The sequence below is a fragment of the Myotis daubentonii genome, chromosome 11 (assembly GCF_963259705.1).
Source record: "Myotis daubentonii chromosome 11, mMyoDau2.1, whole genome shotgun sequence".
Lineage (NCBI taxonomy): Eukaryota > Metazoa > Chordata > Mammalia > Chiroptera > Vespertilionidae > Myotis > Myotis daubentonii.
Genome location: NC_081850.1, coordinates 78111565 through 78129001, shown reverse-complemented (window position 1 = coordinate 78129001; position 17437 = coordinate 78111565). Strand labels below are relative to the sequence as shown.

The 17437-nt window shown below is 53.8% G+C and overlaps 1 protein-coding gene across 1 annotated transcript in view; it reads right to left on the bottom strand.

Annotated features, from left to right (window-relative positions):
* Positions 1-3697, bottom strand: part of HMCN2 (hemicentin 2) — a 140217-nt gene extending 136520 nt beyond the window's left edge. Inside the window, exon 1 of the mRNA XM_059658329.1 lies at positions 3145-3697. Within this exon, the coding sequence (XP_059514312.1) occupies positions 3145-3388 (244 nt within the window). The 5' untranslated portion in view covers positions 3389-3697. The remainder of the gene's footprint in view (positions 1-3144) is intronic.
* Between the last annotated feature and the right edge of the window lie 13740 nt (positions 3698-17437).

Genomic DNA, 17437 nt, shown 5'->3' with positions numbered 1-17437 from the left:
GATTATTTTTTACACCATGCATCAATTTTTTTAAATTTCAGGTTAAAGAATTAAATACAACAAGAAAAAGAGAAAATAAATGGAAAAGCTTAGACCGTGTACCTAACTGATTTTGTGATAGAAAAAAAAAAAAAGTATTTCGTAAGCATGAAAGTCAAGAAATTACAAAGGGATACGTCTGCGGATTCCACTATATTTAAGACTTAAAACATAAACATTTAAACCTCAGAACATCAGGAATGACGAACAATGCAAAAAGCCAACAACCAGGAAAAATACTAACCACATGACAAAATCCAGTTAATATCATCAATATCAAGTCCTCAACTGATGAGAAAACCAATAAAAACCCAGTGGGAAAAGGAACTCACATTTACAAAAGAGATTCACACCAAAAACAATCGCATGACACGTGAAAACGCACTGAACCTCACTAGCAATGGAAGCAAGAAGATACCATTTTCCATCTTTTGAACTGGGGGGAGGGGGGCTGTTTTTATCCTAATTCCCAGTGGTAGGCACAGCTTCTCTGAAACAGCCCCTCAAATGCTTCTGGTAGAAGTTTAAACTCTCAAAACATTTTGTAAAACAATTTGAAGGATCGTCCACCTACTCCGTGTGCTAAAAATGTCCTAAGAATTCCACTTGGAGAAACTTAATCCTAAAAAAAAAATAAAAAAAAATCAAAAGATGCAGACAAAAGACGAGATGCTTCTGCAGTATTTTAATAAGGAAACACTGAAAACAATCACGTTTTCGGCCAAAATGAAACCATTAGCAAAATTCTAACTCGCTAGTTTGGGAACTTTCCACTTTCCTCATTTACACACTTGGAAACGCCTTGCCAAAGCACAGGTCCTGGTTTATCTCCGCGCGAGAGCAGCCCAGAACCTCCGCCACCTGCCCCGCACAGGCAGGTCCTGGGGGTGAGGACGGGGCTTTCCTTGCAGAGGCTCCTGCAGGCACGCAGCCCTGGGGGGCGGGGGGGTGCAGAATCAGCTAAAACCCCCATTTCTCCAGCTCCCCTTCCACCAAAGGGATGCCATTGGCTGATTCAAAAGGCACAGCTAACCTACACCACAGCTCCAATCCCTGCAGCGGCAGCTCACAGCCATAGAAGGAAATCTCCCCGCTCCAGATCCTCAGCCCCGAAGTCAGAGCCCAGACCCATCTGGCCTCTCCCAGCTTTCCCATTTCAGCCCTCCTCCCACCCACCGGTGCCCACACGCCAGCCGCCACCCAGCGAGCTCAGGAAGCACGCGGCTTCCCCGGGTCCCCAGCGCCTGGCATCGGCCAGGGAAATGCTTGGAGCCCTCCGTGCACCTGCGCCAGCACAGCCACGTCCTCCTCTCAGTCTGCCTTGTCTCCAGCAGCCACTGGCTCCTGCCCCTTCACCCTGGGCGGCTCACAGGCTGTGCACACAGCAGGGGCTCCATAAACACTGAGCCGCCCCCCATGCCTGGACCTGGGGTGCCTGTCGGGAGGGAGGAGGGCTGGTTCCCTGCTTCACAGAGGATGGGGTGAAGGCTGGAGCGTCCTGCACCCGCTCAGCACCCAGGAGGACAGGAGAGGAGGGGGTGGAAGGGGGCTTAGGGAAGCTGATGGCCAGAGAGGGGGCAGTGAGGACAGCCCGCGGGAGGCCCAGTCCGGGACGCCAGGTTGGGTTCCAACAGGCTGCTCCCTTGCTCTGCAACTGCAGCCCAGCGTTTTAGGGACAAATTACATCACCCTGGCAGGTGGCCTGGGGTAAGTCCCATTCATGTCCTGAGCCTCAGTTTCTCTAAGTGTAAGAGAAGGGGGATGGCATTGGAAGCCCAAGAATGATCCAGAAGGGAGAGAGTTGGGGGAGGGGGGGTGACCTGTGTCTGAGCAGAAGGCCCAGGACACACCTCACATCTTCCCAGCTCCCCCACCTGACTGCCCCTGCCCCTGAGGGGGGAGCTGTGCTTTGGATGCTCCCGGAAATACCTTCCTAGCTCCCTGGCTCTGGGCTTTGGACCCTCCGGAACCGGAGCTCCTGGAAGCGGAGGGACCGAGGACTACAGGGTCGGGTCACACCCACCGCTGCCCATCCTTCCGGAATCCGGAGTGATGCTGAGTGACGGGGGCAAACTCTTCCCACAGGGCTGGCCGCCTCACAGCCTGGGCACTGTGGGTTTTCAGCGCAAGAACACTTTGCAGTACAATTTTGCAAGTTGGATTGTTCAGTTTGGCTTTCTAAAGCTACCCTCTGATAGAAAGGTGAGTCGATGGCGCAAGGAGATAAAGCAAACAGTGAAACAGTAACTGGGATCAGCAGGTGGGCAGGCAGGTGCTCGGCGTGCTCCCCTCCCCCCTGGTGCTGTAAGTCGGAGTTTGTTAATTGAGAAATGCTGGGGGGAGCCGTCCTCTCGCTCAGAGGAACGTGGGGAACCATCCTCAGCTGTTTCTCCCAGAAGGCCCCACAGTGGGGTCTCCCAGGGGCCCTTGTCAAACGCATGTCCCCAACACTGAGCTGAGAGTTAGGGGCTGGAGGGGACAGGTGTTGGGGCGCGGGGACCAGGCAGTGGGAGCAGGGCTGTGGGTGAGGCGACCTGGCCCGCGGGAGCTGCTGTTTTCCCTGGGAAACAGGTGACGGGCCAGCTGGGCAGGAGGGAGTTCACCTGGCCTAGCGGCTCTCCTGGCCTCCCAGCCCGTGCTGGGCGCGGATTCTAAGAATTAACAGAAAGTGAAAACGCAAAGGCTCGTCCACGATGCCTCCTTTCAACGGCTCAGCACTTTGGGAGGCAGTTCTCACCCAGGAAAGTGAGTCTCCAGAAGGTGGGGTCACTTGCCCAAGTCGCACAGCCAGGAGGTGGCTGCGCAGCACTTGAACGCAGCGCCCCCCAGTTCTCTGCCAGTCACCTGACCTCGCAAGGCGCGGGACGGGGGACTGCGGGTCCCGGGGAAGGACGGGGCGGTGTCGGACCTGCCCTGGTGCCCGGTGCCCGGGTGGGCTGCGCGCCAGCGCTCAGAAGGCGCCCCACCCGCCCCGCCTGCGCGCAGCCCTGGGCGTCCAGGTGCGCCTGCCACCGCGGGCGGGCGGGCGATTAAGCGCTGCCACAGGGCGCGGACGGGCCGCGGTGGGCGCTTCTGGGTCAGGGGAGGGCACCGTGGGAGCGCTACCTGGGTCGTGGAAGGGCACCAGCGCATAGTTGGCGATGGCCCGGCTGCGGTGGCTCAGGCTGCGCTCCAGGATGCGCGAGGCGCCGTCCATCACCTGCACCAGGTCGTCCCACATGGAGCCGGTGACGTCGAAGACGATGGCCAGGGTGGCGTCGCCCGTGGCGGGGGCCAGCGCCGACCCGGGCTCGCTGGCCGCCGCCGCGGAGACGGCCAGCAGCAGCCGCAGGAGCAGCGCCGGGGGCATCGTGCTGAGCGCGGCCACGGGCCTCGGCGGCCGAGGCGCAGGTCGTGGCGAACGGACCGTCCCGTGTGTCCCGCGCGCTCCGCGGCCGCCCAGTGCACGGCTACGGCTGCGGCGCGGCGCGCGGACGGTGCGTGCGCTCGGGACAGGGGCTCAAGGCGAGGCGAGGCGGGGTCCCCCTGCTGGGAGCCCGAGGCGGGTCCTAGAGCCCACCCCGTTCAGGGTCACGGGCCCGCCCCCTACGGTGACTCAAACTTTCCCGGCCCCCGCGGCTCGCCAGGCCAGACCCAAGGTTAGGGGAGGACGCGGGGCGGACCGCCCGCAGCAGGCGGCGCGGGGGCGGCCCAGGCGGTAAGGGATGCGGCTGCACGGGGCCGCGGACACCTGCGCCTCTGACACGCGCCCTGCAGGGGGGAGGGGGAGGGAGGGGTGACGCAACAGCCCGGTCCTGGAGTTCTGGCCGCCGCGGAGGCTGGCTGAGTTGTTCCCTCCACCCCGCTCCCCATAAACGCCCTGCCCCGCCCCACACACGGATCCACAGGGATCTGTGCTTCCCGGTTGTTGAAATTGTTACCGTGATCACAATCCAGCACCAGACGATGAGCACCTACTATGTGCTAAGCGTCTTCACACGGTTATTTCCTCCAATGCTCGCTGCAACCGTAGAGGGAGGCACTGACTCTAACCCCATTTTACAGAGAAGCAAACTGAGGTGCAGGCATTTACAAACTGAGGTAAGTCATTTGCCCAGTCACTCAGCTCTCAAGTGGTGGAGAAAGGACTAGAAGCCAGATCTAGAAAGATTCCCAGGACCCTCGCTTCTGCTGCCTGGGAGGTCACAGGTCATCTGATGGCTCCAGAAGATGGGTGCCCCTCTGCCCGGCCCCCTCCCCCGGCCCCATGGACTGGTGTGAAGGTTCTGGGACACCTGGGAGGTGCGGGCGGTGCTTCCTGGGCTCCGGCTAGCCATCCCCTCCCTTCCACCGCCATTGCTCATCTCGGGCTGTGCCCTCCTGGTTTATTTCTACCCTGGGCGACTCTCCCCATTGACCTAGGAGCCCCTTGAGGCCGGGACTGTGTCCGGGTTCCCCCATCAGTTTCCAGCCCAGTCCTGGCACATGATGGGGACCTCACCAAATGCTGCCTGAATAAAGAAGAGCTCTCGCCTGGCCAGGGTGGCTGACTTGTTTGGAGCATCATCCTGTGCACGGAAAGGTCACAGGTTCGATTCCCAGCCAGGGTCCTATCTAAGTTGAAACCTTGGTTGGGATGCGTACGGGAGGCAACCAATGGATGTTTCTCTCTCACATCGATGTTTCTCTCCAACCCCCCCTTCCTCTCGCTAAAATTATATATATATATCCATCCCCTAGGTTCGGCTCAGTGGATAGAGCGTCAGCCTGTGGACTGAAGGGTTTCAGGTTCAATTCCGGTCAAGGGTGCATACCTCCATTGCAGGCTTCTCCCCAGCCCAGGCCCTGGTTGGGGCATGTGCAGGAGGCAACCAATCGACGTGTTTCTCTCACATCGATATTGCTCTCTGTCTTTCCCTCTCTCTTCCACTCTCCCTAAAAATCAATGGAAAAATATCCTCGGGTGAGGATTTTAAAAATAAAATAATAAATTAAATATAAATTAAATAAAAACTTGTTAAAAGAGAGAGAGAGAGAGAGAGAGAGAGAGAGAGAGAGAGAGAGAGAGAAGACGACAGCGTTTGTGGCCTGCCTGGTCTAAGCCTTGGACGACTGGGCAGTTCCCCGCCCCTCCCTCAGCCCCTCCTCTGAGAAGACCAGGCTCCCAGGACAGGTGCAGGCAGCCCCGCAAACATGGCTGAGGGCTCTGCGTCTGTGATGGGGGGGTGGGGGGTGAAGAGGGGAAATTTCTCCAGCCCTTGCCCCTCCAGAGCCCCACCCCCTCCCCATACCTCCTGCCTCCCCAGCCATCTTGGGTCACACCCCACTTCTGCGGCTGCTTCAGCACCTTGCCCTGTGACCCCACAGCCCGTGTTGGCCCTTGTCTAGCACTGATCACGCTATTCCCAATGTCATCTATGTGGCAGGGCTGTCCCTCCTACCCCACCTGTGAGCTCTGGGGCAGCAGAGACCCGGTGCCTGGCACATAGCAGGTGTCCAAGGAAGGAATGCCACGTGAATGGGTCAGGGGGTGTCAGATGCCTGGTAGCTGAGTGCTGGTCCTGGCGGGGGAGGCCGCACACATCCTCAGGGACCGTGTTCTAGACCAGGGCGAGGCCCACGTGTAAGCAGGGCTGGGGTCTGGAGGAAATGGTCGCTGTGGAGCCACCTGCCTTGTGGGATACGGGCGGAACCAAGTGCCCAGACCCAGGTGAGAGCAGAACTTGGGTCCAAGCTCATGGGAGGTTGAGTCACCTGTACTTCTGGACATGGGCTCTTTAAATCTCACTGGGCTAAGGCCATGATTGGCCCCAGGGCTGGCCAGGGCTGGGCCAGCTGTTGGAGAGAGAAGAGAGGCCCCAGCTGTGGACAGCAAAGGTGGACAGGAGCCAGGAGTCAGGCAGCGCTCACAGACAGTGACATAGCAGGTAGAGTACAGGGGACCTTTGGGGACAAACAAGTACTTCAGTCATTCACTCTACAAACATTCGCTGAACCTAAGCTGCGTGTCAGGCACTCTGCTAGGCACTGTTGGGGGAGGGGGGCATACAGATGTGCAAGACATGCTTTCTACCCTGGGGAGAAGATACACGTAAACAAATAATTCCAAGGCGATGACATAAGTGCTAATAGAGGAATTACCAAGAGCTCTGGGAGCTCAGAGGAAGGAGTGTCTGAGCCTAAGGGGTCAGAGGAGGCCACAGAGTGAGCTGAGACGCCTGCAAGAACAGAGGGGAAGGGCATTTGAGGGCCAGGAACAGCATGTGCAAAGGCAAGAGGACAGGAGTGACCTACTCTGGCCCAGTGAGCCTGGAGGGTGACAGCAGAGCAGGGGACAAAGGCCAGATCTTGAAGGACCTTAAGTGTCTTGTGAAGGTCATGGGGTTTTTCCAAAGGCCCTGAGAAGCTACTGAAGGAGGAGTGGGGTCAACATGATCCGATTTGCATTTCGAAAGGTCACAGCGGCAGAAGTTCCAAGGGTAGATCTTAGAGACACCAAGGAGCCATAAACCTACTCCCGGAGGACGTCAGAGCAGAGCTGGCCCCGAAGAAAGTGAGATGCTTCTCCTAGGCCTGATCCCAAGGGCAAGTGGACCATGAATCTGAGTCCTGAAATAGCCTTGTGACCTAGCGCAAGGCTCTCCCTCTCTGGCCCTTCGTTTCCCCATTTGTGGAATTATTTGAGGTGGGCGGGGCTAACGAGATGACCTCCCTGGTTCTTGCAGCCCCACCACTCTGCAACCACCACCAGGGGTCCCTTGGAGACAAAGGCAGGATGCAAGAGACCATCTGAGCTCACCTGGCGAAGCCTCCACCAGTTGCCATGGAAGGGAGCCTTGGGTGGGCACCCCCTCCCACCCAGGGTGGCCAGGGGTGCTGCCCCAAGCATGGGCCTCTCTGGGTGCTCCGTGCCTCCATGTATGTAACCATGGCAGCACCGAGCATGAGCACAGGAGGCCCAGAGGAAACAACCAAAACCTCATCAATCATCTCCCATCCTACCATCTCGACTCTCCAGGCCACCTGGGATCCGAGTTCTGAACTCAAGATAATCCACATTTTTCTTCTGTTGCCAGCAGGGCGGTCTCAGCGGAGCTGCTTGTTTCCTAACATACCACATGTTTGCTGTGGAGAGCACCAGGGGCCTGGCCGTCCAGGCCTGTCCACTCTGCCTACACTAGGGATCCAAGACCAGCTGGGGGGCTTGATCAGAACCCAGGACTTGGGCGGTTAAAGGAAGGTGGCCCCTCCCTACCAGTGGGGCTGGCAGTGGAGAGCGTCTGCCCAGTCCTCACTGAGAGCCCATCACCTGAGGAACGCCCTCTCATTAGATCCCCCCAACAGCCCAGCCACTCAGATCAATGTCCCCTCTTCACCTGACAGGTGAGGACACTGAGGCAGAGGTGAAGGCCTGTGTCCAGGCTGAACTTTGCATTCCTATCTGCCTTTCCCCAGAGCCTAGGATGGATCCACCCCTCCACGCTGCCTCAGACACAGGGCGGGTGGGGGCGGGAGGGTTGGTACAGAGCTCCCAGCTGCAGAACTTCCAGAACAAATGTGGGAGCAGCAACTCGGGCTGGATTCGGACTCAAGTTTCAGACACTTAGCTCCTTTGAAATGCTGGAAACTCATCTCCTACCCATATTCAACCAAACTGCCTGGGCAAAATGAGAGGAGAGAGAGAGAGAGAGAGAGAGAGAAACAACCATGTAGAGAGCAGGTGAGTCTGCCCCTCAGTCTGTAGACCAGCCGTGGGCAAACTACGGCCCGCGGGCCGGATCCGGCCCGTTTGAAATGAATAAAACTAATAAAAAAAAAAGACCGTACCCTTTTATGTAATGATGTTTACTTTGAATTTATATTAGTTCACACAAACACTCCATCCATGCTTTTGTTCCGGCCCTCTGGTCCAGTTTAAGAACCCATTGTGGCCCTGGAGTCAAAAAGTTTGCCCACCCCTGCTGTAGACGCACACAACCAGGACCTGAGAAGTAGGAAGTCTCACAGCCTCATTTCTCTTCTCTGGGAAGGAATGAAAGAAATAGGGGAGGGCCCAGCCGGTGTTGCTCAGTGGTTGAGTGTCGACCCATGAACCAGGAGGTCATGGTTTGATTCCTGGTCAAGGCACATGCCCGGATTGAGGGATCAATCCCCAGTAGGGGGCGTGCAGGAGGCAGCCTATCAATGATTCTCTCTCATTATTGATGTTTCTAATTCTCTCTCTCTCTCTCTGAAGTCAATGAAACATTTTTTAAATCTAAAAAACAAACAAAAAGAATTAGGTGAGGGCCTGGAGGGCAGGACTAGCAGAGAGTTGAAGGAACTGACAAACAACTTGGAAAGATGGAGCTACTGAGGATAAGGACGAGGAGCCAGGAAGCTCCACTCAGCACCACTGTGCGAGGGCTCCGAGCAGCCAGGCACCCGAGTGATTTACTGCTGAGCCCAGTCCCTCGATGGGACCAGCCTCCAAAACACATGTACCATAAGGAATGGCTTGAGAGCGTCCCAAGAAATAGCTGAGCAGCTCAAGAGACACAGGAACCGTTGCCCATCCCCATGTTTTCAAAAACAAACAAATGAGCTAAACCAGAGCCAGCAGCTAAGATTCGCTCCCCACCCCCCAGACCTGGCCCACAGTCCTCCGGATGGAGCTCACGTGGCACTGAGCCCCTGAAGCTGTCGTGGGTGGAGAAGGAGCCAGCCTCATCCGCAGGTGGTCCTTGCTCCCTGTGCTGTAGAGAAAGCCATGATGTCACCTTTATCATTGTCATCGGTGGCTGGCAAGAATATCTGGAATGAGTAGAAATGTGCTCAGTCCCTTTTATTCTTTCTCTTATAATTATAAATCCCATTTTGGCCGACGCTTTTGGCTTCTTACCCTAAAGGCTCCCGCCCCGCCCCCGGCCCCCACTTCCTGGAGAGCCTGGCTTTGCCCCAGCTTTCTGATTCAGGTGTCCATTCTTCTTCCAGGTGACTTGAGGGCGGGTGACCCTTCTCTCTCTCCAAGGGAGGTCCTGATGGGCCAGGTTACCCCTGTGGGTTGGGAAGGGGCTTTTAATGCAGTTCTGGCCAATGGGACATGCAGGAGTGTGGGCTAGCCTGTCTCCAGAAGAGACACAAAAGAACAAACGATATGGTCTGAAGCCTTACTCTAAAGCAGCAGTAACGACGACAGTGTGGTACAGGCAAAAAGGAAGAGGGACAGGCCAATGGGACAGAAAAGAGAGTCCAGAAACAGATTCGCACATACATGGGCAATTGATTCTCGACAGAGGTGCCCGTGGGGAAAGGAAGGTCTTCTCAGCGAATGGTGTTGGAACAGCTGGATAACTATATGGAAAAAGCAGTGAACCTGGATCCCTACCTCACGCCATACACAAAAATCCATTTGAGATGTTTCACAGGCCTAAGAGTAAGAGCTAAATGATAAAGCTTCTGGGAAAAGAGGCACAAGGAAAAAAAGGCCCCTGCTCTTCCACCTGCTGGGCCTGCATGGGAGCCCTGAGCTTTGCAGCCTGAGACCATGAGGAAGCCAGCCTGGCGGGAAGGGAAACTAAAAGAGTGCTTTGGTGCTTCCCTATCGGTGGCTTTCTCGTCACGTGGCCAATGCATTTTCCTTAGCGTTAAGCCAGGTGGGTTGCATTCTCTGCTATTCGAAGCCCAAAACATTCTCACTGAGACATGCCTCTCCTTTTGTTTTTTCCTGGTGTGGTGTACAGTTCTACACAATTATTTCCTCTCCATCAGCAAACAGAAAATCACATACATGCCTTTTCATGAGTAATTTAAGTGATTATCAAACAATTTTTTCTTTACCTAGATTTCTTTAAAAAAAACATTTTAAATATATTCTTATTGATTTCAGAGAGGAAGGGAAAGGAAGCGAGAGAAACATCAATGATGAGAGTGAATCATGGATTGGCTGCCTCCTGCATGCGCCTCCTCCCTCTCCCTCCCCCCCCCCCCGCCCCAACCAATGGGGACCAAGCCCACAACCCTGGCATGTGACCTTGACCAGAATCAAACCCGGAACACTTCAGTCCACAGGTCGGCGCTCTATCCACTGAGCCAAACTAGCCAAAGCCTAGATTTCTTCTTATATGTTGACTTTGGAATTCAACCCCCCGGGAAGGGGCTGAGGTACCCCGAGGGAAGAGCTGCCATTGCCCACTGCAGGAAGTGCCCCCAAAGGACAGACAGCACCCTTGACTCAGTCTCCTGCATCCCCAAGCCCTAGCCGAGCACCTGGCAAAGTAAGACCTCAGCAAATAATGGGTGAATAGAACAAGAAAAGCTCTCGCCCTTTCATTCATTGCTTTATAAGCCCACCAGCTTAGTCAGTACAATTAAAATACGGCTTAATTTAGACTCTCCCGTTAGCTGAGTAATCTGACCCCGGTGCCTGAAGAGCATGGTCAGAATTGGACGGGTTTTGTCTGGGGGACGGAGTCGGGAGAGCCAGCGATTCCATACGGGCCCACCTGACCCCAGATCAGGACCCTCCTGTCACAGATGCTTCCCCTCCTGCTGGGCACCACCCCTCCGTGTTAAGCAGCAAAGATGAAGCGACTTGATTCCAGAAGCCTCTGGGATGCAGCACTTGGCTGAGACACGACGTCCCCAGCCCTTTCCCATCAGAACATTAGCTTGGACTGTTCAGCAGACTGGCTCTTGTCAACAAAGGATTCTGAGAGCCTGTCTCCAAGGTAATGGAAATGGTGCGTGACGGCCAAGAAAAATTACGGCACAGCATTGAAGGACGCGGGGTCAAAAAGAGCAGGGCAGCGGGGATGTTCGGTGGGGCAGCCGCTGTGGAAACGGTTTAGTGGTTCCTCAAAAGTTAAAAAGGCCCGGCCAGTGTGGCTCAGTGGTTGAGCATTGACCTATGAACCAGGAGGTCACGGGTCAGGGCACATGACCGGGTTGTGGGCTCCAGTAGGGGGCATGTAGGAGGCAACCGATCAATGATTCGCTCTCATCATTGATATTTCTATCCCTCTCTCCCTCTCCCTTCCTCTATATCAGTGGTTCTCAACCTTCCTAATGCCATGACCCTTTCATACAGTTCCTCATGTTGTGGTGACCCCCAATTTCATGGTTACAAATTGAACATAATTAAAGCATAGTGATTCATCACAAAAACAATATGGAATTATATATGTGTTTTCCGATGGTCTTAGGCGACCCCTGTGAAAGGGTCGTTCGATCCCCAAAGGGGTCGCGACCCACAGGTTGAGAACCGCTGCTCTAGATGGTCCAGCAAGTCCACTCCTAGGTATACACCCCAGAGAACTGAAAATGGATCTTCAAACAAAAACCTGTACGGCAATGTTTATAGCAGCATCACTCCCAGTAGCCAAAAGGTAGAGACAACCTGAACGTCCATCACAGGCGAACGGATAAACAGAATGTGGTCCATCCATACAACAGAATATTATTCTGCAAGTACAAGGAATGGCGCGTGCTACTGCGGGGTGAACCTTAAAAACATCATGGTAAGTGAAAGAAGCCGACGCAAAAGGCCACATACCTGGAATCTGGAAAGGCCCACAATACGAAATAGGCAAGTCTGGGGACAGAAAGCTGATTCACGGCTCTCTAGGGCTGGGGGTGGGAGCAGCGTCTCTTTTTGGGGTGATAAAATGTTCTGGAACAAGACAGAGGTGATGGTTGCACGGCATTGTGCATGTCCTAAATGCCACTGAAGTGTGCACTGTAAAATACTTTAAACGGTGAATTTTATGTCGTGTGTATTTTACTACAATTCAGAAGAAAAGGGCAGGGCGTGGTGCCCGGGGAGGCGGGTGGAAAACCAGAGTAAGGCTTTCCCAGTGGCCGGGGCGGGGGGAGGGGGGGGCCTGGGGAGGCCAGCGGCCGTGGGGCCCTGGATTCTGCCACCGCCCCGCACCCCGGCCCAGTCTCCCTTAACTTCCTGCGGATTCAATTTCCCCACAGAAATCTCCCCCCAGGGGTCCAGTGCCCCTAACATGATGTCAATCAAGAGAACAGATGGAGCCTGACAGTTGCACCAGGACAGCTGACCTTTGATTAAAGCAGAGATTGCAAAAGGGTTTAGACCAGCCGTGGGCAAACTACGGCCCGCGGGCCGGATCCGGCCCGTTTGAAATGAATAAAACTAAAAAAAAAAAAAAAAAAAAAAAAAAAAAAAGACCGTACCTATTTTTATGTAATGATGTTTACTTTGAATTTATATTAGTTCACACAAACACTCCATCCATGCTTTTGTTCCGGCCCTCCGGTCCAGTTTAAGAACCCATTGTGGCCCTCGAGTCAAAAAGCTTGCCCACCCCTGGTTTAGAGGAACGATTTTTAAATTAATGGCGCCTGGAGCTGCTTCCCGAGAAACCCCACTTGGAAAATCTGAAAGAGAGAAATGGTGCTCCCCGGCCCAGACAGCAGGCCGTGACCTCCTTAGCATGAAGAGCAGCTGCTTGCCAAGTGCCAAGATTTATGAGATGGACTGCGTTACAAAAAGAGATCTGATTACGTCTCCTTTGACATTTAGTAAAAACAGGCCTCCATCGCAGGAAAAAGCCTCGGGAATAAAGTGCTTAGTGGTTTCTGCACAAATTGTCCAGTATGTGCCCTGGAGTGTGCATGCCCTGTGAGTGCTGGCCACCCAACATGCTAGAAGGCCAGTTCCTGGATTTCCCACCCGCCTTGCGGCTGAGGCACGGGGGTGTGTCATGGGCTCTGCCCATCAAATACACTGGTGCTGGCCTTTGGGTCCAGAGCCAGGCACAAAGAAGCTGGTACCGCCCCGTGCCCGCCCCCGCGCCCCCCCCCCCCCCCCCTCATGGCAGTGGCAGCAAAATCAAGTTCCTGGTGTGCCGGGGCGGGGGCTGGGGTACCAGCCATGGCCTCTAGTGGTCAGACTAGAGCTGTGATGGAAGCACGGAGCATTAATTTTCTAGCTCAGTGTGAGCGCCCAATCGTGCTGCTTAAAGCAGCAAAGGCTAGCTTCGGTTGTCTACCATTAAGAACGCTGCTCCATTCCTTCTGGTAATGGGTTCCAACAGACTTCCTCCAACCAAAGAGTGGTCACATGGCCCCGGCTGAACCAATCATGTTGTCCCATTTCTCCAGCTACCGTGACTGCTCATGTGACTCTAGGAGAGCCCATCAAAATCCTTCCCTGGGATGTTTCCACTGTTGCCTCTGGGTGATGGGACTCATGGGTGGTGAATGGGGGGCTGCCAGCAGCCCTGTTCCCACCTCCAGGGCGGAGGCCATCTGCAGGAGGAGAGTGTGATGCCAGCAGAAACAAGAAGCAGAGAGGAAGAGAGAGAAGTCCCTGGAGTCCCTGCTCCCTCCAGACTTTCTGTGGTGTCGTTCAATGAGGTGGTAATTTCTCTTTTCCTGCCGAGGCTCTCTTGGGTTGGGTTTCCACCTTTTATAACAAAAGTCCTAAATACCGAAGGTGGAGCAATGTTACTTTATTCAGGAAATGGCTTCGTGCGCCTTTCTCTTGAGATGGCAACTGGCTTATGGTTAAAAGGAGCAAAACCCCTGAGCACTGAGACACCATTGGCAGAGCAGGTCAGTGTTAGTCAGTCAGCAGACATTCACGGAGCATCCTCCTGCCCCGGCACTGTCACAGTGTGGGAAGCGATCTGGCCTCCAGCTCACACTCAGTAATTGCTGGGTCATTATCTCGGCTCTCATCCCCTTCCCACTTAGAGCCCAAGGGGTTGCGGAGGGAGGGACAGGAGAAGGCGCGTTCAGGATTTGGGATAGGTTGTTTCCCCTTTTCTCCCAAATATCTCCAATTCAGGCCCCACCCCAGGGGTTCCTCCGAGCTCTGTGACCTTGAACGAGGGGAAATGTGTTTTCTGATTATAACCAGAAAAGTGCGCTCACCGAGGGAGATGACGACCTGCTCTTGGAGCAAGCGATGCACTTTAAATAGAGCTCTTTCAACATCAAGGAGTTCCCTGAGCTCCGGCTCCTGCCGTCCCCGCCAAGTCCCCCTGCTGGCGTGGGGAACACAGTTCTGCACCTTCTGGGCCTGGAAAGAGAGAAAACCTACTCCCCAAGCTCCTGTAGGGTGTCCCCCAAATTAATGCATTGAACCCGACAGCTCGGCCTCTGTCCGACCTTTGAGCCCAGCTGGGCAAGAAGTCATAGCCAAAGGGTACACGGTGTGGCTCCAAGGCCTCACAGTCAAGTCGGTCTTCACTCCTGGAAACTCTGGCGTATTGGCAAGGGGCGTTCCACCCTACAGCCCCCCACTCAGCCTCCTAACAGTCCCTTTCAACACGCCTCCCTCGAAAGCCTCATCCTCACAGTCCCTCTCCAGGTCTCTTTCCTCTCCTCACTGCCGCTCTCCTCGCCCTTCCCAATTGATTCTTTTCTCTTTCCAATAGCATGGGAGTCCATTAAACATCTACACCAGGGGTCCTCAAACTTTTTAAACAGGGGGCCAGTTCACTGTCCCTCAGACCGTTGGAGGGCCGGACTATAGTTTAAAAAAAACTATGAACAAATTCCTATGCACACTGCACATATCTTATTTTGAAGTAAAAAAACAAAATGGGAACAAATACAATATTTGTATTTGCATGTGGCGCGGCCCATAGTTTGAGGACCCCTGATCTACACTAATAAAAGAGAAAGATGGAAATTGACCGTACCTTCATGATGCCCACAAGCCAATCAGGAGTGAGTATGCAAATTAACCCAACAAAGATTGTGGGTTAATTTACATACGCAGGTGCTGAGGGGGCAGGGCAGGTTGGGACGCTTGCGTCGTCGCTATGGTGACAACGCAGGCATTCCGCACCACCCCAGCCACTCTGGGCCTCTGGGCAGTGTGGGAAGGCAGAAAGGCAGCTCCAGGCCAGAGCAAAGGTGGTGCTGGCAGCCAGGGGAAGGAAGGCCCATTCTTGCACGTATCTTCATGCATCAGGCCTCTAGTGTTCAATAAGTTCTGGGTATATATGAGTTCGGATGTACATAGGTGGTGTCTGAAACCCAACCACTCACCATGAACTCCCCTTAGGGAGCAGGGGGACCGGTGGGATTCAAACCCACATGTGTCTGCCTCCCGGGACTGAGCAATGAGCAACACCAAGGCAGCAGGGAGGACTCAGCCTCCTGGGGAGCAAGCCGTCTTGTCCTTCATGAGCAGCATGTTGTCCCGTGCTTAACCGACACCTACACAGGGGTCCTCAGCTTCTCTCAGTCATTGGTAGAATCAGGAGATAGACAGTCAACCACCAGTGCCCAGTTGGCATTTATAGAACACTCCACCCAGCAATGTCAGAATGCACAGTCCTTTCGACTGCAAGTGGGACAGTCACCAAGAGAGCCCGTATCTGGGTCACAGGGAACCTTAACAAATGTAAGAGAATTAACACAGACCAAGTATGCTCTCAAACAGTGGAAGGGACCTAGAAGTCAATAAGGAAAATAAAGAGGCAACGCACCAACATACTTGGGGGGAAGGTAAAGTGGTGCTTGGGGAGAGTTTATAGCATGAAATGCTCATGTCAGAAAAGAAGGAAGGTCTCAAATCAGTAATCTAGGCTTCCACATTGAGAAACTAGAAAAATCCCGGCCGGCGTGGCTCAGCGGTTGAGCGTCAACCTATGAACCAGGAGGTCATGGTTTGATTCCTGGTGAGGGCACATGCCCAGGCGGTGGGCTCAATCCCAGTGTGGGGTGTGCAGGAGGCAGCCAATCAATCATTCTCTCTCATCACTGATTTTTCTCTCTCCCTTTCCCTTCCTCTCTGAAATCAATATACTAGAAAAAGAAGATCAAAATAAGGCTAAACCATAAGGAAGAAAACAAAGAATTAAAATTGATGAAGTTGAAATCAGAAAGCCTGTAGAGAAAAACAGTGAAACCAAAACTTGGTTCTCTGAAAAGATCAGTAAAATGAATAAACTTCTAGCAAGACTTGCAAAGCAAAAAAGGAGAGGAAATTTATGACTAGCAGGGACGAAAACAGGGATATCATTACAGACCACACAGACAATAAAGGGATAAGAAGGGACTAGTGAGAGCAACTCTGTGCACATAAACCCAATAATGTGGACGAAATGGACAAATTCCTCAACAGCTACAAAGTACCACAAGTCCCCGAGGTGAAATAGATAACCTGGCTCATCCTATAGAGCAAAGACATGGAATCTGTAGTTTTAAAACGTTCCAAAAAGGAGGACTCCTTGGCCCAGATTACTTCCTGGTGAATTACACTAAATATTTAAAGGGGGACAAAATTCTACCCGATAAAAGAAAAGGGAGCGCTTTATACTCATTTTGTGAGACCAGCATTGATTACCCTGATACCAAGACCAGATAAACACAAACAATAAAAGAAACCCTCAGCCCTGGCCAGTGTTGCCCAGTGGTTGAGCATCATCCCGTGCACCAAAAGATTGCTGGTTGATTCCTAGTCAGGGCACATGCCCAGATTGGGGGCTCCATCCCCAGTAGGGGGCATGCAGGAGGCAGCTGACACATACTCATTTGGGCCTTCAGAATCCTCAAAAATTAAAGTGGTTTCCCACAATATTGCAAAGACACCTCCTTGCCTCTAAGGCAACCAGCAGCCCAGTGACTATAGTAGGATCCACCCTCCGTGGGGTGACAACGGTACCAAAGTGGCTCTGGCCTGCCCTTCTCGCACTCTCCGAACAATGGTATTTTACCCTTGGTCACATCTGTTACCTCTAAGATCTGCTTGGGCTGGGGAAAGGGCACTGTTTCTAGGGCAGGAGTTTGAAGAGACCATGGGAGTTCTGGTCTCCCTGTCTCAAGGCGGCTGGCAAGGTCCTGCGTCCAATGTCAGGCCAGGCTGCCAGCACCCTCACTGTGGTTTCCCCGGGGAAACCCAGCTGGCCTAGTCCCCTGGGGCCTCCCACCTTATCCAGGGCCAACACCCCCTTTCTCTCCCCCCCAGACCTTTAGTCATTCAGCAAAATAATGCCCTCCCTCAGAGGTCCTTCCCACTGGGCCCCTGGGCCCCTGTGCCCTGGAGGAGGGCAGAGGGGAAGGAGAGGAGATGGGAAGGTGTGAGTGAGAAGAGGTGATGCGGGGAGCACACCGCTGCACACGTTTTTACTATATCGCTTTGGCAACCATGGAGACTTTAGAGGAAACATTTGTAGGTGGCACCTGATCATTTAAAATGACCCAGTGGCCACAACCGGTTTGGCTCAGTGGATAGAGCGTCGGCCTGCAGACTGAAGGGTCCCAGGTTCGATTCCGGTCAAGGGCATGTACCTTGGTTGTGGGCACATCCCCAGTAGGGGGCGTGCAGGAGGCAGCTGAATTGATGTTTCTCGTCAATGTTTCTGACTCTCTATCCCTCTCCCTTCCTCTCTGTAAAAAATCAATAAAATATATTTAAAATGACCCAGTGGACCCCTCGGTGTATTAGGTAGAA